The sequence below is a fragment of the Centroberyx affinis genome, unplaced genomic scaffold (assembly GCF_046629955.1).
Source record: "Centroberyx affinis isolate AG114_WGS23_722 - 3 ecotype Tasmania unplaced genomic scaffold, CSIRO-AGI_Caff_v1 ptg005877l_1, whole genome shotgun sequence".
Classification (NCBI taxonomy): domain Eukaryota; kingdom Metazoa; phylum Chordata; class Actinopteri; order Beryciformes; family Berycidae; genus Centroberyx; species Centroberyx affinis.
This window is the reverse complement of record NW_027282983.1, coordinates 102031-127785: the sequence shown is the minus strand read 5'-3', so window position 1 is coordinate 127785 and position 25755 is coordinate 102031. Positions and strand designations below refer to the sequence as shown.

At 41.1% G+C, this 25755-nt stretch overlaps 1 protein-coding gene across 1 annotated transcript in view; it reads left to right on the top strand.

Moving 5' to 3' along the window:
• Positions 1–5406: 5406 nt before the first annotated feature.
• LOC139667904 (metabotropic glutamate receptor 7-like) overlaps positions 5407–25755 on the top strand; it is a gene marked incomplete at its 3' end in the record, with an annotated part of 112846 nt that continues 92497 nt past the window's right edge. The window contains exon 1 of the mRNA XM_071547391.1: positions 5407–5629. Within this exon, the coding sequence (XP_071403492.1) occupies positions 5518–5629 (112 nt within the window). The remainder of the gene's footprint in view (positions 5630–25755) is intronic.

Genomic DNA, 25755 nt, shown 5'->3' with positions numbered 1-25755 from the left:
TCTGCGGGAGGCAGGCAACGTGAAGCCGGGCCACCTGATGAAGGCAGCATCAAGCTCTTTAGGAGCGCTTGGAGAAAAGATCAGGTCCTCGAGGTCTGTGCCTCCCTGCCAGCGCCTCTTTACTGAGAACTGTACTCTCTCTGACCAATGGGATGATGAATGTGATTTAGATTTTCCCGTCCCTGAATGTTGCTCCTGCTGTGGGGGAGTGGCTGGAGGGAATGGGGCAGATCCTGTCTTTTAGGACCCGACAGCTGGGGGAGTTGAGACTGTAGGGAAGGAAGCGGCATACATCTTTGTTAAGGTGTAACACTTACACTGGCTGGCAAGGATGAAGGTGTCGACGGGCACTGCAAAAAATTATGAGTCACTGTCAAGTGATTTTATCTTGTTTCCAGACCTATCAAGCTTATTCCATGATATCTTTAGTCAAATTATCTTACTGCACTGGCAGATAATCTTGCTGGTTTCAATTAATTTTACATTATAACATGCCAATATGAATTATTTCAAGAAAACAATGAAGACACTTCTCCACGACAATTTCACTTTTATCAAGCAAAAGTCCTGAAACAAGATGATTTCACAAAAAAAAAAAAAATCAACCCTAACCCTAAAATAAGCTTGATAAGTCTGGATACAAGATAAAATAACTTAACAAGTCTGTCAGTTTTTTCAGTGTGGACTGAATATCTTGGTGTTGGTGAAGTTTCCCCCAAAAGGCTGCTGGCGGTACAAGCCACTCACTGAGAAATGGATGGCTGACTTCAGGCTCGCCTGGATCCTCACACTGGGGAGGAATGCCCTTTCTGTTTAACGACGGAAACAGCGGCATATCTGTTCATTCAGTGTTCTCAGTTAGGGGGTGTATTTAGGCTTCTTGAGGGATGGTTTCAGGGACTTGGGTAAGGTTTTTCTTTTGAGTTGTTCACTTTCGGGTGGAGATACAGCCAGAGGAAGAAGTCAATGCAGCTCCTGGTAAACCTCCCGTCAGGAGTGGCCAAGCTGGCCATCTGGATGAGGATCAGGAAGAACCAGATCCAGGATGTGGGCTCTCAGTGTCTCCACTCCAGTGCGCTGAGGAATATGAGTTGTGCATAAAGCATGCTTACGCCTGCACTGCACCCTCCTCAAAAATTGCTGCCTGTTGCGAGTTCTACTGCTAAAAATGTAAAAAATAAAAAACAAGAACAAAAGAAGAGCTTGTTTTGCAAACAGCATCTTGATTATAAGCTAATACTGCACTGGAAAAACAAATCCAATCTCATATCTGACCACAGAGCTTGCATGCAAGTGTCATGTGTCGACATGCGACCTGATCTGAGATCTGATCTGACAGTTCTGATTGCTGAAGTCACATTGAGAAGACAGGTGTAACCATGGACTATGACCACTGGTCTGCTGGCAGCTTGCCTCAGGTGGAGCATGCCAACAATAGACCAGTGGGCAACTCAGATCACATCACAGGCACATCAGAGGCATTGGGGAGTCACTATGTATAGTAATGGGATGATTACTTTTTTAAATGTAGTCTTTTTTGTCTTGACTGTCTTTGTTTTTTCTATGTTTTGTTTGTTTTTTGTTTTCTGTTCATGGGTGGAGGACTTGCGTGCACTTGTTTTTGAATCAGTTTTTAAGTTGAAATGGTTAATAAAGATGTTTTTCAAATCTAATTCTTGCATACATAGACCAAGGTTGCCATGCTCCAACCTCATGCTATGTCACTGCTGTCAATATCTTGGTGTGTGTGTGTGTGTGTGTGTGTGTGTGTGTGCGAGATGTGAAGTTGTTTGCTTGTTTGCGCAAGTGTGTGTTCTTACCTGTGTATGTCATTTAACTGAAGGTTTGTGAGGCAGAGTGACCAGGAAATGGAGAACATTTCCAAAAGGCTGGGAGGAGATTAGGATTGAAAGTGTTTGTTTCGGTGTGTATGTGTGTGTGTGTGTGTGTGTGTGTGTGTGTGTGTGTGTGTGTGTGTGAGCGTGTGTGTGTGTGTGCGTCGGGAGGCCACAGCAAATGTGAGGAGAGGAGAATGGTGCGGAATAGAAGAGGAACAGCACTCTGAAGGTGTTTGCTGGTTCCCTGCGGTTTTACTGTGTTTTCAATGCCTTAGGCCTCTACCTCAGATTCAGCAGAAAACTACCTTACACTGCGGGTTTGTGTGTGTTTGTGTGTGTTTGTTTGTGTGCATGTGTTTGTGTGCTTTTCTCTGTGCTTTAGTTTGTGTATGTGTGGGACAGTGATTTTGTCCTTTGTGTGTGTGTGTGTGTGTATGTATGCTTTTCACTTTCACTTTTGTGTGTATATGTGGGACGGTGCTTTTATGTGTATTTGTTTGTGTGTGATGAGAGAGTGTGTGTCTGTCTATGGCTGTGTGTGTGTCTGTGTGTGTGTGTGTGTGTGTGTGTGTGTGTGTGTGTGGGCGTGCTGCAGCATCTATCCCTCCAGGCCAGATGAGGTGGCCTTTGTGACATCTTGAGTCAGAAGCCATAAAACTTTAAACACATTTCCGCTACATTTCAAGGACACGGCGATTAAACCACCACACTTTGGTAAAGACCTCCGGCTCTGGAACTGCACTCTCATTTCATGTGGGTAATACTACAGCTATCCTACAGCCATCGTGCACCAAACCCCGGCTCAAATGCCCCTGAGCAAGGCAGTGGACCGTGAGACGCTGCAGGGGTGCGGCAACGTATTCAGCCCAAGTTCGACCTCCCATTGTCAGTAGCGCCGGTGTTTTGCAGAAAAACTTTTTTTACTTTCGCTTTCGACTGTAACTGATAGCTGACATAGCTCTCTTTTCCCTTTTACAGCTCTGGGACTAAGCTGAACCACTGATTTATGCATTATAACATGTCAGATGTGCATGGGTGTCAGTTGGCACCTTACAATAAGTGTTTTGCTCAACTCAAATGTTTTTTTCTCCAAATTGAAGTTTCTGCAGAACATACAAGTTATGACTAAGGGAGACGTTTCCTTGCAAATGGACAGTTAAGTATCTCCCTGTCCACATTGTTCTTAATGAAGTCAGTTAAATAATTTACATCCCCCAGACATCTAAAAACAAAACAAGAAATTGATTTCCCCAATCCATCTTCATAGCAACATACAGTAACAGCGCTACAAGTTTTCTGGAGTTTGAAGGAGCATTCGGAGTGAAGGCATTTTGCCAAGTCAAGTATATTTATAGAGCCATTTTAACAAACAGTCTTATCATAAAATGTTTTATAGAAAACAGAGGACATAAAACAGATAATAAACAACGATAATAAAAGAAAGAAATAGAGAAACCTTATCACAAACTCAAAGAAATAGGGTCAGAGCGCGTGTGTGTGTGTGTGTGTGTGTGTGTGTGTGTGTGTGTGTGTGTGTGTGGACATGGCAGTACAAGGCAATACCAAGGCGGCCTGCAGGAGAAGTGAATGACAGACTGCAGCTGAGAGTTAAAAGGGGTTGTAGGCTGTGCTGAATAAATAAATTGGAGTCTGGATTTAAATACTGAGGCAGCGTCTGATTCCCTGACAAGGGCAGGACGCTCGCTGCAGCGGGACGGGGCGCTGAAAGAGAAGGCTCTGCCCCCAGCTTCTTTTGAACGCACGGACTGACAGGGAATCCTGGGAGTGGATGAGATTAAAGGAAGTAAGCAAGTCACTGATATTTTAAAGTTCAAGGCCGTTTTGCCGCCCAGACAGAGCGCACTCCTTTTCAGCACAGTCCATGCTTTCATCAAAATTTTGACCCAGATGTAAAAACCCACGTGTGCGTGAGTCTCTCGTCCCAAGAGATCAAAAGGCTAATTGGAAAAAAAATATCTTGTGGGGAGTTTACAACTTTGGGGATTTCTCTGAGTTCTTCCAGCGGGATAGAATTTAACTTTTACTCGCCATGAGAAAAGACCTTGATGGACAGAGATCAAATAATCCCTGACCTCGCACAGATTTTGTGTAATTACCGCCAGCACCTTTACTGTTTGCTGTGTCAAACTAATTTTCCAGCAAACAGACAGAATTTGCTAGCATCTCCGCAGAGATAACTCTCGTGTCTCTGAACTTCTTCAATTATGGTGAAAGTATGCTTAAAGATTAGCATCGGCTCTGAGGTAAAGTCACAATTTGCCTTAACCAAACTCATTTTCCAGTTAAATAATTTATGCCACAGTTCCGTATACTGAAGGAGCATCTGTTCATCAGCTATCTTGAAACAAAGTTCTTCTCCCCTGCAGTTTTCCCTTTCTTTACCTTTGTTTTTTCTTCTTAATTTGATCTAAACCTTGAATTGTATTTTTTGCCATCTGGAGACAATTAAAATTAACCAGGCTATTTGTATACAATACAAATGTTTTTTACAGCACATAACTTCAGAAGATCAGTAGATTTCACTTAGTTTTATTTGAACTCATTTTAAATTGATTATATTATATTGCAGTTCAGCTTATCATTTTTATATCTCCGTGAGATCTTTTTTTCAACCTTTATTCATCCAGGTCTGCTGAGCATCTCTGCTCTTTTTCACCAACACATCGCTTCACATTCATACAGTTACATACATCGACACCTTCTTCCGTTGGCCACTGAGCAGCTCTAGTGGAGATTAGGGTTTAGGGGGTTCACCTTGCTCAAGGGCTTGTTGTTGAGGGAGGAGAGAGTATTGAAGGTGGAAGTGGTTCTTCACTGTGATGCCATTGAATAACCTTTTTAAGTTCTTTACTCCCAGAAAAACGTGTTTTTGATATGGTTCTTTTCTTGCTGTTTAAGGTTGTTTGGGATACTGAATGCAGACAAATATTCTTAAAGTCAAGCAATGTGACTTTAAGAACTTTGATAAAAGCTTAACCAACAGTTTAAACACTGCAGGCTTACCTGGTGAACCTGAGCTAAAAGTAGGTATCCTTGGCTGCATACAGGTTTATTCTATGCCTAGCCTGCTGACTTGTAACTGTGTGTAACAGTGTGTCTTATAGTGTCTCTTGTATTTATAAAGGGTGATATTCTGCGTTGTGTCTGCTGCTTCTGGTTGGACTGTCCGAGAGGCCTAGCTGTAGGTTATGAACAGGTCTACTGAGGTCTACTTTTTATTTTATTTAGTTGTTTGAAGAAGCAATAGATAAATGGTTCCCTGTAGAACTTAAAAAGGTTATCCTATGGCATCACTGTGAATAACCCCTTTTGGTTCTAATCTTTATTTTTTTATACTCACTTTCCCCATGCAGACTTTCCTTTCTGGGAAAGGACCTTTCACCCCTATGGCAAGATAACTTCTATAACCTCTCTCTCTCCCTCTTACTCACTCACACACACACACACACACACACACACACTTTCCAAATCTCCCAGAAGAGCTGAGTGACCATCCTTCCCTCCATCCTAACTCATCCCTCTCTCTCTCTCTGCTCCCCCTCTCTCCCTCCAGATTCCCCAGATCAGCTATGCGTCCACGGCCCCGGAGCTGAGCGACGACCGGCGGTACGACTTCTTCTCCCGGGTCGTCCCGCCGGACAGCTTCCAGGCCCAGGCCATGGTGGACATCGTCAAGGCCATGGGCTGGAACTACGTCTCCACCGTGGCCTCGGAGGGCAGCTACGGAGAGAAGGGGGTGGATGCCTTCATGCAGCTCTCCAGAGAAGCAGGTGAGTCTTGGCGGTAGGGCTGAAAGATATCGACCAAAAAATCAAAATGCGATTATTTTACAGAATATTGCAATTGTGGTTTAAACTGTGATTCATATCATATTTTTCTTGTCATCATTTCTTGCCATAATGATGGCGATGATGATCATGGTGGTGTTGGTGATGATGGTACATGCAATGACCTGCAGTTGAACGTTCAGACCTTGACTTAAAAGACCACCTCTGCTGATTCTGTGCAGGGATAAGTGGCCTTTTGCAAAATGCGCACTTGAGATGTTCATATTATGATACGGAAATTCCCACTCTAATTTACATTCATTCATATGCACCTTTAAGCACCAAAAACCCTGCAAAATGTCTAGCAATCCCTTTTATTTCCTCATGTAAAACAAGACATCTGCATACTAATAAACACCAAATAGAACATGTGAATTACTGAATTATCACAAAAACCTGAAGTAAATTAACTAGGTTATGCAGTGCTGTTGATTGGTCTCTGAATAATTTAAATGGCATTTAAAGCAATCTGACTCTCCACAACTCAGGCAATCAGGATGTGTCCTGACATTTATGTGCTTGAGTTTTTTAAGGGATCATCAAAGGGCACGGCGCTACCAGGGTGCACAGAGGGTGCCGAGAAATTGTTTAAACGCGCTAATAACAGATGCCCGGTGTGTCCAATATTTGCTTATGAACAGGGGCCTTGATCAATGTGTTGCGGTGTCTTTTGAACAATGATTTGACAAACTAAATCGCACAGCAGACGTTCCTCTCGATGTTACTCGCAGCAGCATGAGCGCTTTCCATCCTCGCGACAGGTTCCTTTCAAAGGGTGTGTGGGGAATATTTCAGGCCTCTGTCTCCAGCTGTTTGCCCATGATGCAGTGCAAATGGAGATTGGCTTGTCGGTGAGTTGAGTGGAAAGCAATTAAGAAAATCATCTTTTGATATAGAAAATCTTTCTGCGATTTCTTAAGAGAGCAAAAATGCGGAATAGCCTAAATCATTTCATATTTTGTCAAGTGTATTATAGTATGCTTTTATCCAATTAAGATCCGAAGGTCAAGTTGCCAATTCAATCTTTGTGCATAGCTGTTCCATATTAAATTGATGTAAAGGCGGGCAATGTTTAAAGGCAATGCTTCAGCAGAAGGAGAAGGCGGCAAGGTGATAAGTTCATGGCCTGACTTTTCACCAGGCTGATGGGAAGGAGAAAGAAGCCAAGGTTTTCATCAAACCCATTCAAAGGCATGTGCAAAATCTTCAGGACATACATTCAGTAGGCCTGAACAGCAACAGCTCAAACTTGGGTATATAACTTGGGTAAAACCTGTATAACTTTACACAGTGATACAGTACATACTAACACATGGTACGACAATAACAGTACTGCACACACAGTGAAAAAGGACAGTGTAAGGCATGCTGTAGACCAATGGTTCTCAACGTGGGGTCCGGGGGCCACCAGGGGTCCTTGAGAGGGTTCTAGAGGGTCCCCAGCAAACTGATGAATTGTTAAACTTCACCATTATTTCAATTTATTTGCAAGAAGAAGAACACAATTAGAGAATGTGGAAGAATTACTATTTTGGCCATAGTTTCATGTGGTATCTCTATACCTATAATACACATAGTCATGTCATTTTGGACAAAATCATATCTAACAATAAAAATGTTCTCAGATGTGGGTCCGAGAGACAACATCTCATCAAAAAGGGGCCCATGGCTCTAATGTGGACTAAATTAGGGGTACTTGATATGAAAAAAGGTTGAGAATCACTGCTGTAGACAGTAGACGAGATTTCATTATATATACGCTGATATATACGCTAAACATTCAGTCACTGTATGCATTCAGGCAGTGTAGCATATACTATGGTACAGGAGGTGTAGGGAGTGTCCAATACTGCATTGAACACTATGCAAACACTATGCAACTATGCAATGTCCAATAGTGCAGGGAACCATGAGGCAGCAAAGAATAAATTGATAAAGTAAATTATGAACCCAGGGGGAGTGTATTACGATAAGAGAGTCTGTTCATTGTGCAGACGTTGTAATTTCCCCTAAATCCTCTTATTTCTGATGCTATCAATCAAAGGATATGTATTACACCTTGTTAGTTGGCTATTCAGCCGATAACTATCTGACAAAAGAGCCTTTCCTAATACATTAGCTGTGTGTGTCCGTGTGTGTGTGTGTGTGTGTGTGTGTGTGTGTGTGTGAGTGTAAGTGAATGTGAACGAGTGCATAGGTCTTTCTGGGTTATCTCCTGATTTGTGGGTAATCCACCCTGTATTGATTCTGGGAGGTTCTCCCTATCAGTTGATAGACACACATACACACTCTCTCACACACACACACACACCCACACACAGTGCCGGTAATATAATTAGACAGCGTTCGTTTCCAGCCTGGAACACACACACACACACACACATACACACACACACACACACACACACACAACAGGCAGTATTGCAGGGAGGAAACATCCAGAGTGATTAGTCAGGCGGTAGTGCTTTGATTAGCAGGGGAAGAGTTTCTCTCTTATCTAAAGTTTTTCCAGGCTTCTCTCACAACTTCTGTCTCTCTAGCCATTCGATGGAGAGTCTGTTTAACTGAGTGGAACATTAGCAGAGCAGGTCCTGCGCCTGCAACATTAGCCATGTCATGACTGTAGTAAAAACAAGTACAGATTCCCTGCAGTCCCACGGCACATTCATGGTGATGAGAAATAGGGCTCTAATTTCATGCCGGCGCCGATCAAGCGCAATGACCTTTCACCGGCAAACTGGCAATTCCTTTGGACGCAAGCAGATTTTTTTCACGCCTGCACCCATTAGGTAATTTTGTGGATCGGCGTGACATTGCTTGCCCCGAAATGGCCGGGGAGCGCACTAGAGCCAGAACAATTCAGGTGGCGCATTGCAGTTTTGGTATCGAAAATTGCGCTTGTGTTTCTGCCTACTCAGACTTTGTCTTATAGCACAAAGACACACGTGCACATAGACCTCTCCAAAATCACGTGAACCCTTTTTTTGTATGTCATTTTATGTTATGCCTATTTCACTGCCACATTTACATGCACATCAAAAATGCAATTATAATGCAATTAGGGGAATAATGCGAGTTAACACCATACTCATATTTATATTAATGCAATTATGCTCTTAAGTGAAGCATAATTGCAGTAACCTATGCGGGATACTACGATTGTAATCACACTAATAGACACCAGGTAGGACATGTATACAGCTTAGTCATATTTCATGAACTGTGGTTAAGTTGCACATTTGCCCAACTCATCGTTATATGTGAAGGGAACTGTAACCTGTACTGAGCTAGATTTAGGAGTGATTCTTAATCTCGCCCAGATATCAGTCATCCACTGTTTGTCAGATGTATGAGGGCTTTCCCTTTCGATTGACAAAATCCCTACAGCCATCTGAAGGCAGCAGGACCGGTACAGTATGTACATCCCATCTGCAGCCTGTGATTTGAGGGATGTGATGCATATTTTCAAAGCGCTGCGCGATTGTGCGCGCGCCTCATCCGATGCGGGTTTCTTGATAAAATCTTGCGGACGGAGGTGGCATATTATTTCAGTCATATTTATATGAACGGTGACATATTTGCGTTTTGTGATTCTGTATTGTCTGTATGTATGTGTTGTCTTTCCATCATAAAAACATTTTTTTTCCCAATATTGTACAATACAACTTTAACATTTTTAGATACTGCTCTAATAAAGAACAGGACTTGTTGAAATGTATTTTTACCACACCATGACCAAGTTTCATAATGCACAGATAGAGAGGAGTGAAGTGTCTCACTTCTGGTTTTGCTCTTGAAGCCCACGGTGCTGTGGTGACTGTACAATAGTAAAAACATACATTTTGATAGTGAAGGCAATGTTACAGTAATATTTGTCCTGTGTCTATTTATGTATCTATCTAGCTATGTATTACTGTTGTTTTTTTCATTCAATTTTGTTCATAATTCATTGATCCAACACATCTCTGTCTGTTGTAAACACTGACAGAATGAAATTTTCCAGTGGATGGATGGTGAGTCTCCTCTTATTTCCTACAATGTCTCTGTGTTGTCAGAGCCACTTCTTATTGGTAATACATTGCGTTCCCAATGGAATGTGTAGAAAGAAATGAGGTGTATAAAAGTGAAAAGGGCAACAGAGGGAAGTAATATGGATCCACTCTACTTTCAGTGGCAGTGACAGTTATCATAAGCTTTATAGTTCTATTGTTTTTTTGGTATATTTCTTATTTGATTTTTTACAATACCTACTTTTTTATCTCATTTGTTTTGAAGTTTTTGACATCCATAGCAGATTATATATTTTCTATCTCCCTGTTTTGTGAAGGCTCCTATTTTTTCCCGCAATATAATGATACAGTGATGAAAAATATTGACAGATTGACACAGAAATGCCATGTTCACCCTATCATTTTCTCTCCCTCATTCAGTCTATTGTTTTATGTGAAGGCTAAAGCACAGCAAATCTCATCTTCACATTGTGATGGATCTGGTTGGAGACAAAAACAAGCACATATGCTCCACACCCATTACTTTGCTGCCATCAATTCCTCTGTATTTCTCTCCCTCTTTCCCTGTCAGGTTAGAAAAGCTTACAAAGGCCCTAAATTTTAAGCCCATTCAAACATGAGCCAAATGAATACCTTTTTGAGGCCAAAGGGGAAAAAAATAATAATTACCACATTAGGAAAATTTCATAGAGCTGCGACCCATTTCATGCCCTTTAACTCAACCTGTTTGCACAATCAGATCTTGGCTAAATCCAGGTCTACTTGTGTTTGGAGATAGAATCAAACCTCAACTGCACATGTGAAGAGGAAATTTGGAGTCTCAAGGATGCTTTTTGATCAAGGTTTACTCTTCTTATTCCGTTGCTTCTTGAATCCAGAAAAAAAAACACAGAAACCCTCAGAAACCTGCCCTGATTGGCTCTGAATCAGCAGGATTGCTAAGAAAAATGCTGTGAGATATTTGCTCTCCGTTCCCTCAGAGGTTGAGAATGCTGAGTGGGTTGCTGGCTTCTCATACCATTTGAACTTAGTATTGGCAGCACTTAGCAAGTGGGAATAATGGCCCAGAGTTGTTTGCTATGAAGAACGTTATGAAGCCTTGTGTGCTGGTAAAGATCACACAAGGCTTAAGAACTACTTGACTGTCCTCAATGAAGTGCAGAAATTGTATGCCCATTGAAAATATGGGCTGTTTTTTCTAGTTTTCATGTTTCTTCCTTGCCTGAATGTCAGCATTATTCATAATGTCACACATCACCTGCGGTACTAATGTTCCTAACTCTCCAACTCTTACTCGTGTGGCAAAATGGCATCCGCTGCAGTTAGTTGCTATAATGGCCATAATCACATCTACTTTCTGTTAACCTGCCAACCAGAGCATCTACAAATTTTGTAAGCTCTGTTTTTTTTCTGAGGAGAGACAGAAAATGGAGAGGACAGACGATAGCATGTGCTGAGATTTAAAAAAAAGAGTGATAGATTGACTTGATAGATTGATTCTGACTTGTGATTCTATATATATATATATATATATTTTTTTTATAAGATCCCCATTTGCTGCTACGCAAATAGCCATTACTCTTCCTGGGGTCCACACATAAATATATCTAAATAAATAAATAAATAAATAAAATAATAATAATAACAATACTTTACTTCCAATGTTTAATTTCATTTCACGATACATTCCATATACCCATATTCCACTACAGATTTTCCCACAATAGCTTGACATCAAATAATTTTAAATTTAAAACAAGGTTATAGAGTGCAAGGAATTTTACCAAGATGTATTATGGAGGCGCTGTATGTAGCCAGCATATCTAGAGTAGGGTCAACATGGTGTGCATGGTTACTTTTTGCATCAACGGCTTCACAGTAAACACAGGCGTGCCACAATCTTTCCAGACCACACATCCGTTTATATGCTGTTTTCCTGGTGCCTGTATAGCTTGGCTCTGCGTCTTCCTTCTCCTCACCCTCCTTCTCCTTCATATACAGCCACCCCCCTTGTGTGTTTATTTATAAATTCATCAGGCTGGAGAGATATTAGAGGTGACACATCAGTTAACACAGCCCCTCATTTGCCTATTTGATTACCTGGGAATCCCGGATGGCATCCATCAGCTCTTTATTAGTGTCTTTTGCTCCCATAAGCAGAGATTAGTGACACCGTACTTATCACCGTGGTGGGAACTGGCAGCAGGGCGGGGGTGGGGGAGGTGATAGGACGGGGGTGCGGGGTTGTGAAAATGAAAAGAGAGGTGGTTCCACTTTACTTTATCAGGCCATGGTGTGTTACTCCGGGAATGATAGCCAGTCTGGAACGATTGAGGGATAGATCAGTCAACTAGAGGAAACATATAGCATACGCTTTCAGTTATACAGTTCAATGCTGCACAGGCTATACTAATGTTTTCTCAGCCCAGCTCAGCATAGCAATACTACCATTAATCAAAATAACTTGTCTACTCACCCCCAAACACTCTGTTTTGTAGTTCAAATCCATTGTTTCTTTTTTGTTCCACATAGCTCAATCATAATCATCAAATAGTTAAACTCCTCTCCTTCGGATTGGCACTGATCCCTTTTCATGCTTCTCTTCTCTCCTTTGTTACACTGCATGAGCAAATTCCAAATTCGACGTGCAGAAATTTGAAAACAAGCACTTTAAGAGAAAGTTAATGACATCCTGCGGGCTGCAATGTTGACTTAGGCCAGCATTAATATTTCAAGGTGGTGTCTTCATGTGAAGTGTAATCTTTCATTAAAATTTGAGAGGGCCCTGTTGTGGTCCAGAGCCTTTGATGGGCATCGGCTCAACATCACGCCAAGATCAAGGACTGCTGAGTTAAGTCAGTAAGTAAGTAAGTAGGAGTTATGATGATGTCCAGCGGTTAGGTTAGTATCTGACAAACAAAAATTACAAATATTATTCACAAATATTGGGTCTGTTTTGTATGATTTTGCCTCTTATTCTTGCTAAAAATGTGTCTTTTGTGCCATGGTTACTCTGTGTTGTGAGAGGGGTTTTGCTTTTGCTGAAGCCAGTTGCGGTCCTATGCCGAATAAAGCATGCTTATCTGCAATTTATTTATTTTTTTTCTATTTTAAGTTGTTGTAGAGTCTATTTATTAAAATGAGGCACACCACAAATAATACAGGTGTGAGACATTGTTTTAAGACTATGAGGGTTAGGGTTTTGATTCTCACCGTTGTGATTGTTAGTCACAGTATAATTTAGAATTTGTTAATTTACATGACACACACACACACACACACACACACACACACACACACGTCATCAGAAGGTTGCAGGAAGGAATTTAGTTTCTTTCTCGTGGGCAGTCTATAGGAACTAGCTATGCATTTGAGTTCTGGTTATGAAACAGTCTTGTCAATCATCAGACCAGCCTGCTACTCCCTCATTCGTTGACGTAGCATCACTGAAGGCTGCCTACAGATCAGTCATCCTAGTAACAGGTCATTAAGAGACAGGTGTAGCAGATGCGCAGTATGACTCACAGGATGACTCATCAACAGCTACTGCTATTCGTGACTCTTCTCCTGACCTTTCTCTGCAAACCAACAAGCTGACCAGAGAATGTTCCTCTGTGTCTCATTAGCACTTCACCATTGAGAGTTTTAAGAGTTTTAAAGAGTAACTCCACACAAAAACGTTTTTTTGACTTGTAAACTGGTTATGAAATTTAGTTATGAAATACGACAACGGCGGTCAAATCGTCGACATTTGAGCCTTTGAGAACTGTGCCGATGCCGTTTTTATCTCACTAAACCCGGCTCAGTTTGCCCTCCAGTGGTTAAAACTAGCAGCTGATGTTCAGTTAGACATGCAGCCGTGTTCGTTATTGTCCTACAATATGTCATTTGGTAAAATAATCTCACCACCCCAGCCTATCAGAACACTCCTCCCCGTTTCTCTTCTCACCAACACGGCCCAACCCCAAACCCCCCTCCTCTCCCCCTGCTCTTCACGGCCATTGTCTTATTTTTTTTTTTTTAAAACACGCAGTAGGCGGAGAGAAGTACAAACTGAGTGCAGATTTACTGTTTAATTCCAATCCTAAATTAATAAATAATTCTAATAAGAAGTCTTTTTTTTTTTGGTCTGGATGTGTCCCAAACCTCTTATGGTGATGAGTTCTAGTGCTTAAAGGTGCTGTGTGTAGCATTTAGTTTCTCAAAATTAAGACCATATATCCCATAAACCCGCTGCTTCCTGTCACAAAGAGGATGTTGCTACTCTTCCCTCTCCTCCTCTCTGGTGTTGCTGCACGAGCATTTGTTTTGAAGAGCAAGAAGGATAAGAGCCGATAACAGCCCTCGATAACAGCAGTGGAAGTGGTAGTGGAACTGGGATAAAGTCTTATACTTGCAAAGTAAAAACAGTTCCTGTTCTGTGCCGTAAAACAATCCAGAAGATTTACCAGTCCAGGTAAATCTACCAGAGATCTACCAGTCTTCTCAGCAATTGTCTCATTTGTTTACAGTAATTATACTAATGTCTCAAAATGAATATATTTAACCCCATCTGTGTGCATCACACCTAACTGAATCTAAAAAGACCCAGAGCTATCTACTAGCTGAATATAACCTCATTTATCAGTTCATATCCCTCACTGACAATGCATTCATAACATCATATATTAGCCTATCCATCATTCTGACAAATACAGTATACTGTTTTCTTTCTATACTGCATACTTAATACAAAATGCATCTCTGCTCTAATCTCGCAAATGTTTGAGCTGGTGCGATCTGAGTGAGCTTCATAAATAGTTACAAAGCAGCATACTGTGAATTAGAAAGCAACGGAAGACAGAATCATTCAACTGAAAAATGATGACTGTTATTAATAAAAATAAATACACTATAAAATAACTAATACATATGGGAAATTTGGCTAAAATTAACTAATGGTCAGGGGAACAGCAAAGGCCAAATTGCAAATTGTAAAGGCAACGAAATGAACAACTATCTGGAAGTGGAAGTTGTGTGGAAGTGCTGAAGTACAACCTGACCACTGATGTGAGTGCTATACTGCCAACTTATGCTCTTTTGAAAGGTACTTGCAGCAGCTCCAACATCACCTTCTGTTGCTCCACTCCAAGAGGAATCATGCTGTAGTAATGCAAGATACAGGCAACTCTATGGGAATAAAAATCATATTGTTCTGTATGCCGGTGATTATGGGTAATAGAGCAAAATAATGAAGAAGCTTATGCATAAATTCCCTTTTTGCCAGCTTACTTCCCGGAACAGCTGAAAGTCTAAAGGATGAAAAAGGTAACAGGCAATAATGATAAAGTGTTTTGTTTTGTTTTTTCAAACTTTTTTCAAACTTTCATGTGTTGTCCTGCAGGTACAGATATGCATGTGTACAGACATTTTAACTTTATTTTTCAAAGTAAATCAAAGAAAATATTTTCTCTGGCAGCAGTGTGCGAGCTCGACAACCTCGGGACCGTTGCTGGGAGCAGAATTATATTTGCTGGGACCAGCCGAACTGTTTTTAGTCCAACTTCAAAGCATTAGAACAGAAACAAAGAGTGGCATATGTAAATCGACCTACATTTCTACAGTGCTGGTCCCTTGTCAGACCATTAAGTTGTTTACTTTCACTAAACCTGACTTCACCCTCTGACAGTCGGCCTAGGGATTATTGCAACATGATAGTAAGTAATGAACCTTTTTAACATAGACTGGGTTTAGGACCATCTGCTCCTTCCATGAAATAGATTGAGCAGGTGAATCCAGGTAAAAACTATCATCCCTTATTATTTCAGGAATTAAAAGTTGCTTATAAGTTGCAGAGTTGTGGGAAGACGTAGATGGGGTTGGGAGACAAGTTACAGATGGAATTTTAAGCCTTGAGACATTTTGAGATTTTGCAGAAGACTAATGGTCGTACAACTGGTTTTGTGACTGGAAGGTTGCTAGTTTGAATCCTTGGATGGGCTGGGAAAATGGAGGTGGGAAAAGTCAGCAAACCTTTCCGGGATCCTTTTACACTCTGTGCAAGACACTGGGTTTATCTAGGACTGCCACTAAATAGCTTAAGATGTGTGCTATGATGGCAAGTGATAGCAATGGATAGTCTTCATCTATATTGTGGTTACATAAATGATTTTGTGTGACATCGCATATTGCAGATTAATGTGTTTGCTTGGTAATTTTTCACTATATGCACAGCTGTTATACACAATGGGCCTCATTCATCATGCCATTATTGAAACCACCACAAATTCAAATGTTCATGAGGAACTTGTCTCATCTGATTTATGAAACTTTCCCAGTTTGTACAGTCTGGTGATGAATGAGAGCCAGTATGTTATACAGCAATATTTCTAAGGTTGAAATCCTCATTGATTCAGTCATACTGCATCTGTTGCCATCCAATCATGACAGGAAAATCTAGCGTTCAGCTCAAATGTTTTTAGACAACCGTAGCTGGCAAATGATATGCTTTGAACACGTTCGGAGCACATCGTTCCATTATCAGATCATGGAATTACTGTCTTTGTAATGATTTGTATGGTTTACATCTCACGCATTACATAGGTACCTCCAGTCGTGACTGGGAATGTACACGGGTGATTTTGCCTTCCAGCCCGTAAGCTAATGCCTGCTGCAAGCATGCAATAATGTAAATCCAAATGAACAAACAAATCAACAGTGCTTTACGGGTGAATTGCATTTTCAATTTCTTCACCATTATCCTCAAGCAATAATGGAGCACATGCTCTTGAGATCATCACAACGAACCTGCAATTATTCATCCGGCTTAGTCGCTCTGAGAATTCCTTAACAGATCTAGTCAAACAGAAAATGCATTTTGTGACGTGGCTCAGCATATTTCTGGACTGGCTGCACTTTTCTCTATGGTGGTTCTTGAGGTACACGGACTCCCTATACACCTAACATTAATATGCATCCAGGGTAATCAGATTGTATTTTGGTAGAGCAAAACCGCATACAATCCAGGTGTAGATAAGACAAATTGAAGATCCGATCACCCAAACCACCAGAGGTGATCAGAGATGCATTTGTCCAATCCACATATAGCAACTACACTGCAAAAACTGACAGACTTGTTAAATAATTTTATCTTGTATCCAGACTTCTCAAGCTTATTTTATGTTTTTTTTTTTTTTTGTTAAATCATCTTACTGCACTGGCAGATCATGATGATTTCTTGAAAGAAGTCATATTGGCATGTATCAAGTGAAATTTGTTGACACCTGTCTGCCAGTGCAGTGAGATAATTTGAGTATAAAATATCAGGAAATACGCTTGATAGGTCTGGAAACAACTTAAAATTACACAACTTGTTATGAAAATTGACTGGCTAATATCAGTCCAATATTGGCCTTTTAATTAAATTCTCTAGTCAGTGTTGTCCACGGCTGATATGATGGAGGTGGTGATATGATTTTACTCAACAGTTTAAACCTGCCTCAAGGAACCACTAACCCACCTAAAATAATTGTATTAGTTTGGAGATTTTCAGTGTCACATGGTCTACATGCTGTTTCAGATGTTTTTCAACCCTGCCAAGAATACAATTCTGGGGGAAGCATTGAATGTGTGTATTTATTGGATGTTTTGGGATATTGGATGTTGAACCCTGGCACAAAATATTGGCTATCAGCAGCTTCAATCCAAAAAATATCAGTAGTATTGGCCTTCAAAAATCTGCACCGCTCCAACACTAGTCGGTACACATTTGTGCTTAATCAAAATGTCTGTGTATCATTGTCTTTCGTTCTGAGCAGCTTGCTTATATATCACTGCACACCCAGGGAGCTTTTGCATAGTGACTGCTTCTCCACAGCTCAGATGCATCCACAGCCTTTGGTCTGAGGCCTTTGGTCTGTAGGTGATGAATGTGAGATCCCCATTATCCCTTTTCCCTGCGGCAGAAGACCTTGTAATGGCCCCAGCTTTGCCATATGCTTTGCACTCAATCAAATGAAACCACTGCTCTCCATCTCTCTGTCTTTGTGTCTGACTTTCTCTTTTTCTGAATGGTGTTTCTGCTCCTGTCTGTCTCTCACCCACCTTGTCTAAAATCCCTGCATGGCTATCTCTCTTTGTGTATCTCTCTCATTTCATTACAACCTCTAATTTTCACTCTCTCTCTCTCTCTCCCTCTCTCTCTCTCTCTCTCTCTCTCTCTCTCTATCTATCTCTCTCAGCCTCTGCTTGGCTATCTGTTTACTCTTACTAAATGCCCCTGTCTCTCTCTTCCTGTCGCTCTTTCTCCATACCTCTCTTTCTCTGCCCTTGCTAGTGGAAAACACTGCTCTCTCTTTCTGCTTCTCTTCTACATTTATCCATGCTAAATGGAAAAATAACACTGTGATTTCTCTTCCCTCGCTATTCTCTGTTGGTACTTTTTCTCTCGTCCATTCTCTTTCGTTAACTGTTTGGCTAATGTGTTTGTAGAAATTACACATTTGACTTAATGATCACTCATTACTGCTGCATCGTCACTCAACCTGTTGCCAAATTCACATTTTTGCCATGTTCAACCATCAGAATCTGCAAAGAAGGGTCTGGCATAAAGAAGTCTGAAAGATTGCTGCTTTGTGTTACAATATGGCTATTCAGTTCTATCTCCATTCAAGAAAGAATAGGCTGCAGTGGCTGTTGCCGTACTAGCAGCAAGTGACTTATGATGGCTCCCATTGTTTGTTTGTCTTCACAAAATGGCCATCTCTCTCTATCCCTCTCTCTTCCCCTTCCCTGGAGAAAATGGAAAAGCACTGGTTGCTGTCTCCCTGGGCTATCCCACCTCATCAAATGTTCATTTCTCTGGTCAATAATTGACTCTGGCCCCTTTATTAGCCTTCTGTTAGCAGAAAGATTAGAGTGGGGATCTACTGCTGAGCATCTCCTCCTTCATTAGGAGAGATGAGGAACAGCACTGGATTGATTACAAAAAAAGGGGGGGTGAGGGGGGTTGTGTGTGTGTGAGGGCAGGGGCGATAATTGTGTGTGCCTGTGTGTGTGTGTGTGTGTGTGTGTGTGTGTGTGTGTGTGTGTGTGTGTGTGTGTGTGTGTGAGGGTGCACACGGATGTTTGTGCATGTGTTTGTCCTTATCTGTGTCTGTGTATTTGTGAAGCAGAAGTAATAACGCCTTTGAAATTACCATGATTGAATTTGTCATTTAATCATAATTCTCTGGATTTACTATAGGATTTTCCATAGGATAAATGTGAGTGGTAGTATGCACTATTGGAAAATCCCCATCCAATCTCCCATCCCCATCCAATCTCCCCTAAGGCTGAGTTCGCACATAGCGGCCGCCTTTTGTGCGCCTTGCGGCCGCTTCCCTTTGCTTTTAATGAGAAAAGGGCGGCGGCGGTTGGGGAAAAAACGCTACGTGTGAACGCAGCCTAAGAGGCCTTTTTTTAATCACTTGGTTAAAAAAGGTCAAAGAAACTATAAAGAGCCATCATATTTCAATAATGCATTCACTGCTGAACCACTGTATTGTGCATCTTATCTTGTGACATTGTGCGGAATATTTGGATAAACCAATTATAGCTTATGCCACCTGCACAACTTCCATCACGTCAACAATTTCTGCATTCAATTATTACTGACTGTGAGTGTCTCTGAGGCTACTAGTCAGAGTAAATTGTCCAGTCCATTCTTCCAAATTGAAAAAAAAGAGGTTGTATCTTGATAGGTAAAATACAGTTGTTGGACAGGCATAAGTACAGTGCTGCAATCAGTCCTTTTCTCCCATGATAGCTCCAGATAGGAGTTAGCAGAATACATAGGGTGCTGTCATTACGAAGTCAGTCACACTCATGTTCCCTTGATGTTGATGGCCAGGTAACAATCTGATACCCCCGGAGCCTAATAGCAGATCTAGCAGTCTGCTATTAAGTTGTCCTACAGTCGCTCTTTAGTTTGAAAAGGAGATTCGAGGGAAGTAGCTGACTGTGTTTTCGGCGTGGCAGACAGGGACTAGCTGCCTCTCTTCTATTATTTCGCCTTCTTCTCAGAAACTTTATTCCCCACCAGCTCTGCCTGTGGCAAGCGACAGACAGAAATGCTAGGTTGAAATACAATTTCTTGAGATGGTTTCGAAATTTGGTGGAAGATTTTTGTCTGATATTTCACTAGACATGAAGTGAATGCAATGAAAGAAACTGAAACACCCACTGCAAACAGCATCAACACACTTCTAGAAAAATATCTATGTTCCAATAATAAAAAAAAAAAAAAAAAGGCCTACAGTGCCTCTCACTCATTTTGATTGCTGATTTTTAAATCTCTCCTTCGCCAGCCTAGCGTGTAGCATCACTGAGGGACACCATTTCCCGGACAGCTTCATCACGATTGATTATTGATCAGTTAGATAGGTAGGCTCATTCTCTGTAAAGTCCTTTGAGACATGCTGTGATGAAGGGCTGTATAAATAAATGAACTTGAACTTATTAGAGGGTCTGTTTGATTTGCCTTTTACCTTCGCTTGTAATGCTCTACTGGTTTTATATCACCTGTTTTATACATGACCTAATATGATAAGGTTTTGAATTGATTGATTCACTAATTCATTCATATGCTGTCAGGATCATGCATTCATATGATCATTTTGAAAACATTACATATTAAGCATAGGAATGCATTTTATTTATAACATTTAATTTAAAGCAGATTTCAAAGTGCTATAGGAAAAAAAATAAAAGCAGGTAAAACACAGCAGGAAAGAAAAAGAAATGCAACATCATGGGGCAAAAAGAAGTGTTAGGGTGAGTATTATAATTTTGTCAACCAAGGACCCAAGGTATCCTCTATCATTTAAAAAGTCCATTAATTTGTTTTTTTTGTGCTGTCAATCATCTTGCATGAGTAGGAGTCACTTTATTCAAAGGGTGGACATCTCAATTCACCAAACTCCTCATACTGTCAAGTGAGTCTATTTCCAGAAATAGGACTGACAAGCTGACACTAATCTGATGCTGCTCAAGGTGAGAGTTAAGGTGTTTCACAGGATTCACAGCCATCACCAGAGTATGTTACACACTGCTGTTCTCACACAGTTTATTTAAAGGCTCCTTGGCCTGTGTGTCTCTATTTGATATCATTTTTCAGCCCAGCTCTCAAACTCAGTAAATGTTATGTCACCCTTGGGGCCCGGACCCACTAAAACATACATGCACTCCTGTCAGGGGACCATGTGGGGAAACAGGCGCATGACCCGAATTAAGTCCCGAGCCATAGGTTAGGAAACACACGTACACACCCCAAAGACAGGCGTTGAGAGACTGACAGGCTGTTACATTCAAAGTGGCTTCTAGTCTCATTGCTGTGGCTTCTGTCCTATGAAAAACCCCGCAGGCTTATTCAAAGGCTTCAATAATTTAGCAATTCTTGTGTAATCTAAGGCCCGGCAGTTTGCTCTTTATCTTCTAATGCTGCTTCCACCACACCTGCCCTTTCAGTGGTATTCAGCACTCTTCTGCATGGCCACCGGTATAATTGTAGTGTTATATGTGTGGTCTAATGTCTATTGTATACAGTCTCCCCTTGAGCTGTGTGTGAGGTTCTGTTGTTCCTGTACCATGTGTGTCAACTGTGTGTCGGTCGTTATTGTGTGTGTTGTCGCAGCCCCAGTGCCACCATGACGATTCATTGTGCATTTATTGTACTTGGTGAGTAAAGTGATTTTGACCAGCTATACATTGTACATTTATACCATACACTCATTAGCTCCCTGTAGCTATGACTACACAGCACAATCTGAAGCCTCCAGCTATACAGTTGCAGCCAGAGGGTAATTTGAGCGTGAATGGAAGAGCATGTGATTCTCTTTCTGAATAGGCTACACAATATTGAATTGATCCCTGAGAAAAATGTCAGAACAATTTATCTGCTTTCCTTCCCACTTGTTAAATTTGAGCCAAACACCCACTATTTTCAGCCAAGGAAATTTCACAACAAAGTGTTGTAGGTAGTGGCACAGTTCAGCATGAAGCAGAACTGGTGAGACAGGTTTCTCAGCTGTTCCTACTACTACACTACTCCACTCCTCTCCTACCAAGACGTTACTTGGAGGAGACAAAGGGAGGAATGGAGTGGAGGAGAGGAGGGAGTGAGGGAAAGCGGAGGCCATTTGGGACAGTTTATTTGCTACTCCCTATCATAACTGACGTAGCCAAGCGCCTCATACCCATTCAAAGTTTTTATGCACTGCTCATACTTTAACCTGAAGCTGCTGACGTTAACTAGTAACATTACAAGTAGGATCTGAGTATTCATTCGTTTTCAGCACTTCTGGAGTGTGGGGCTGCTGTATAGCCAACAGCAAACTCTCTGTAGCTATATGTGCAAGCCACAATGCCACAAGCTCTTAAATGTAAATGTAAATGGATATAACAGAAGCACACCAAGTAATGAAGTCCATTGACTGCCCAACAGAGGAGCTTGTAGTTGTATAGCCACCAGCTAGCTACCCCTAGCCTACCCTAAAGCCTTGAACTCAATTTAAATTCACAATCTATCATCTTACTTATCATACAAGCTCCACAGAAACATCCCCTGACACCAGAGCGACCAGCTAGCTACCCAAAGCTCACCCCAAAGCTCTGAATGAGTTAAAATCACCATTTAGCCTCTAGCTTATCATGCTAGCTTCACAGCACTCGCCCCATGCACCAGAGGAGCTGGCAGCTAAAGTGGAAGTTCAGGCAGGACATGTAAGCCACGTACATGGCTGTGAGCCGCTGTATGTTGCATGTTGCAAACCAGCGGCATGAGCTGATTCACTGGTGCTCACCAATCACTCTAACATGGCAGTCCGTTTAACATGACCTGCCTCTGCACTCATTCATGCTACTAAACATGCAAGTGTTAACCTAAACTCCAGCTGCTTTGGTTTTGCCTTTGTTGTGTATACCCATGGGGGTTACTTTTTTTTTTTTTTCTCGCTATAACTGCTAATCTTGAACATGCTTTATTCTAATAAGCGGCACTCCCTAAAGAGCAGGGTAATTAATGCCAAATAGCTTATAACTGTATTACCCTATAACTGCAATAAATGGTTAAATTAATGGTGAGAGTATACTGGGCTGGACTGGACTGGAAATCACTAACTGAAGTAGAAGTAGACGAGACAGGCTGAGGGAAAGTAGGTACACAAAGAAAAATAAAACAAATACAACACTTGATCACAAAATAGCTCTTGGAATGCTTAAAATTGCAAAGTGATGATATCTAACATTGTAAGGTGGATTTTTCCTGTAAGTAAATTTAGTTTCACCTTCGGACCCACACCTTGAAACATTCCAGTGCTCCTGTCATGAGGGAACCCGAAAAAAAACAGACCTGCTACCAAATAGGAAACCATGACTCTATACCATAGCACCGTAGCTCACCTAGCTTTTCCTTCCAGCCAGCTTGATATATCGTCTCCAAAAATGCTTTTGAAGTATCAAAAGCAAAATCGGTTATTTTGGCTCGAATGTGTGTATTCTATTAGCTGTAGTGGTTTAAGATTGAGTCACATTCTTTGTTTGGGATTGAAAAAAACAAAATGGAAGAGTTGGGAAAAGTATTGCATTTTATATCACCATGAAACCCTTGCTGTTTGTCACAAAATTTACCAATGATCCAAATCATATTTGCGACTGAGAAAGGGAAGCAAATATGACACCAAGAGCTATATAATATAACACCTACAGAGTGTTCCAAATGTTTTTCTGATGGCAGCAATTGGTTTACCATTGACTCATATTTTTATTTGGCCCCCTATGCTGTTCCCACAAGAGCAGCTGAAAGTGGAACTGATGTAATATTGTAGCACTTCTCCTCCACAATGCCTCTCGCAGCCTAAAGCCCAGTCTATACCAGAATAGACCAGAATTTACCAGAAGCGACTCAGCTGCGTTTTTTTATGCCTACCATACACTAGAAGACTTTGAAAAGACTTTTTAAACACTTTTAAAAGACTAAAGTCTGACACCCTCTCACATCCAGCTCACATCTAAAGACAGTTTTTAGTCACAGTTCACTCCACAACCCACCAGTTTCTCCTCCTTTTCCACAGTCCTAGAGAACCGAGACTTCATGTTCTTGCGCCTCCCCGGAGTCCCCGCCATGTTTACTATCTACCCGGTTTGCTGCTTCCTGTTTTGGTGCTGGAGAGAGCGCAACTATTGGTTGTTGACAATGTTCACGTCATTGAACTTCACTATTTGCATGAGCCAAGACTAAAGACTTCCGATAATATTAAACATGTTTTATTTTATCGGAACGTCAAGATGAGAAAAAGACTGACTTAAGACAGCTCGGACTGGGTTTTCTGACCACCTTACACCAAACGATCGAGGGGAGCGCGCCACAACTCTAGCAAAACTCTCATGATTTTATTCTGACATTGGAAATTTGTCTGCAACAGTGAAATCGCTTGAAAAGTCGTTTGGTGTAAGGTCGCCATTAGTCGTCCGTCTCTCTGAACAGAAACACTCTCATTTTAGTCAGTGCTGCTGTCTACAGACACACAGTTCAGCTCCGTCACACGTGTGTCACTGCAACCTGGTGCGTTTTGTTAAGCTTCAAGTCATATTTTTCTACCTGCATGCATACATGTGGTATTTAAAACCTATCACATGGCCTTTTGAACCTTTTTAATACCAGTATGTTCGGTGCATTTTTTTAATTAAAAACTATTAATACTAGAAATTATTGAAGAAATCTTTGTTGCTGTTTATTATTTAACTGCCCTTTTTGTCTTTTTGTGTGTCTTTGCCTTTGGGGAAGTGCCTGTAATATAATCAAATAATGGCTACACCTCCATTTTCCCCCTGTTTAGAAACAAAAACACAGACACTGATTTCGTTGTGTTGTTAGGTTATTAGATTTGCTGGGGACCTTTTGGTTTCAATTATAAATATTCATCATGGACTGATGAATGATGATATTTGTCTGTCCATTTTAACTTTTAATTAGGCTACAAGAGCTAACTATAAAAAAAAAAAAAGTACTTCTATGAACTGTAGGCTTTGCAACGCTGTGTGAGAGCGCTGCTGTTGTTGCAAGCTGGGGAAAGCTTGCCAAGTTTAATTCAGGTTTATTTAAAATATTCAATTACTGTAGATAATATATACATACATCAACATTTGATATGAAAAATGTATAAACTAGGTATAATTACCGATATAAATTATGCATTTCAATTTCCGCTTGTGCATTACAAGGCTTTGTGCTTGATTTAAGGTTTTTGCACGCACAGCTAAAATGTGACTAAAATGAAACCAACGTGGCGGACTCGCGTGCTGCTGACGTCTCCAGTGTAGACTTTGTGTGGGGAAAGGACTCTAAACTGGGAGATGCACCAAAGAGCTGAGACTGAACAAGTAGACATTCAAAGGAAGATGCCCCAGCAGTAGCACTAGATGTTAGAGGCTCTGCAGAAACACAAATCCAGCTTGGATGCTCACCTGAGAGCCGCCTGGCTGCCTGATCGGCTGCTGCCACGGTTCAAAAAGTTGATGTACAATAGATAAATCCTCAGGGGATTGTGAAGCGGCAGCACAGGCCTGCTGCCACGTTCTTTCCATCTTTCTTTTCCTCTCTTTTTATCCTTTTTTCTGTTCCCCACTCATCCATTGTTTCATTACTTGTCAAGTGATCCTATTATAAGCTGAAGTTGGGGTGAGAGCGAGAAAGAGAATTGAGATCTTCATTCTTTCTGATTTTTTCATCCAAGGCCATTTCCGTTACATGAGGCCTACTGAGAAACAGACTTTTATTTTTAATCTCTACTTCAAATATAATATAGGAAACGTTGCTGTATGTACTGTATATTGGAATCAATGAGAACTTTTATCCGTGAATATGACACTTGTTGAACTTGAACTCTCCCAGTGCTAGCAACAAGACTCTACAAAAGACAAAACTCCCTTAATGATATCCTCAGGAGACAGATCTTGAAGCTTCTCAATTCTTCAATTCTGCTTCTTCAATTTTCTCTTCTTGAAGCTACACTGTGCTACTCAGATGGATGAAACAGCTAAATC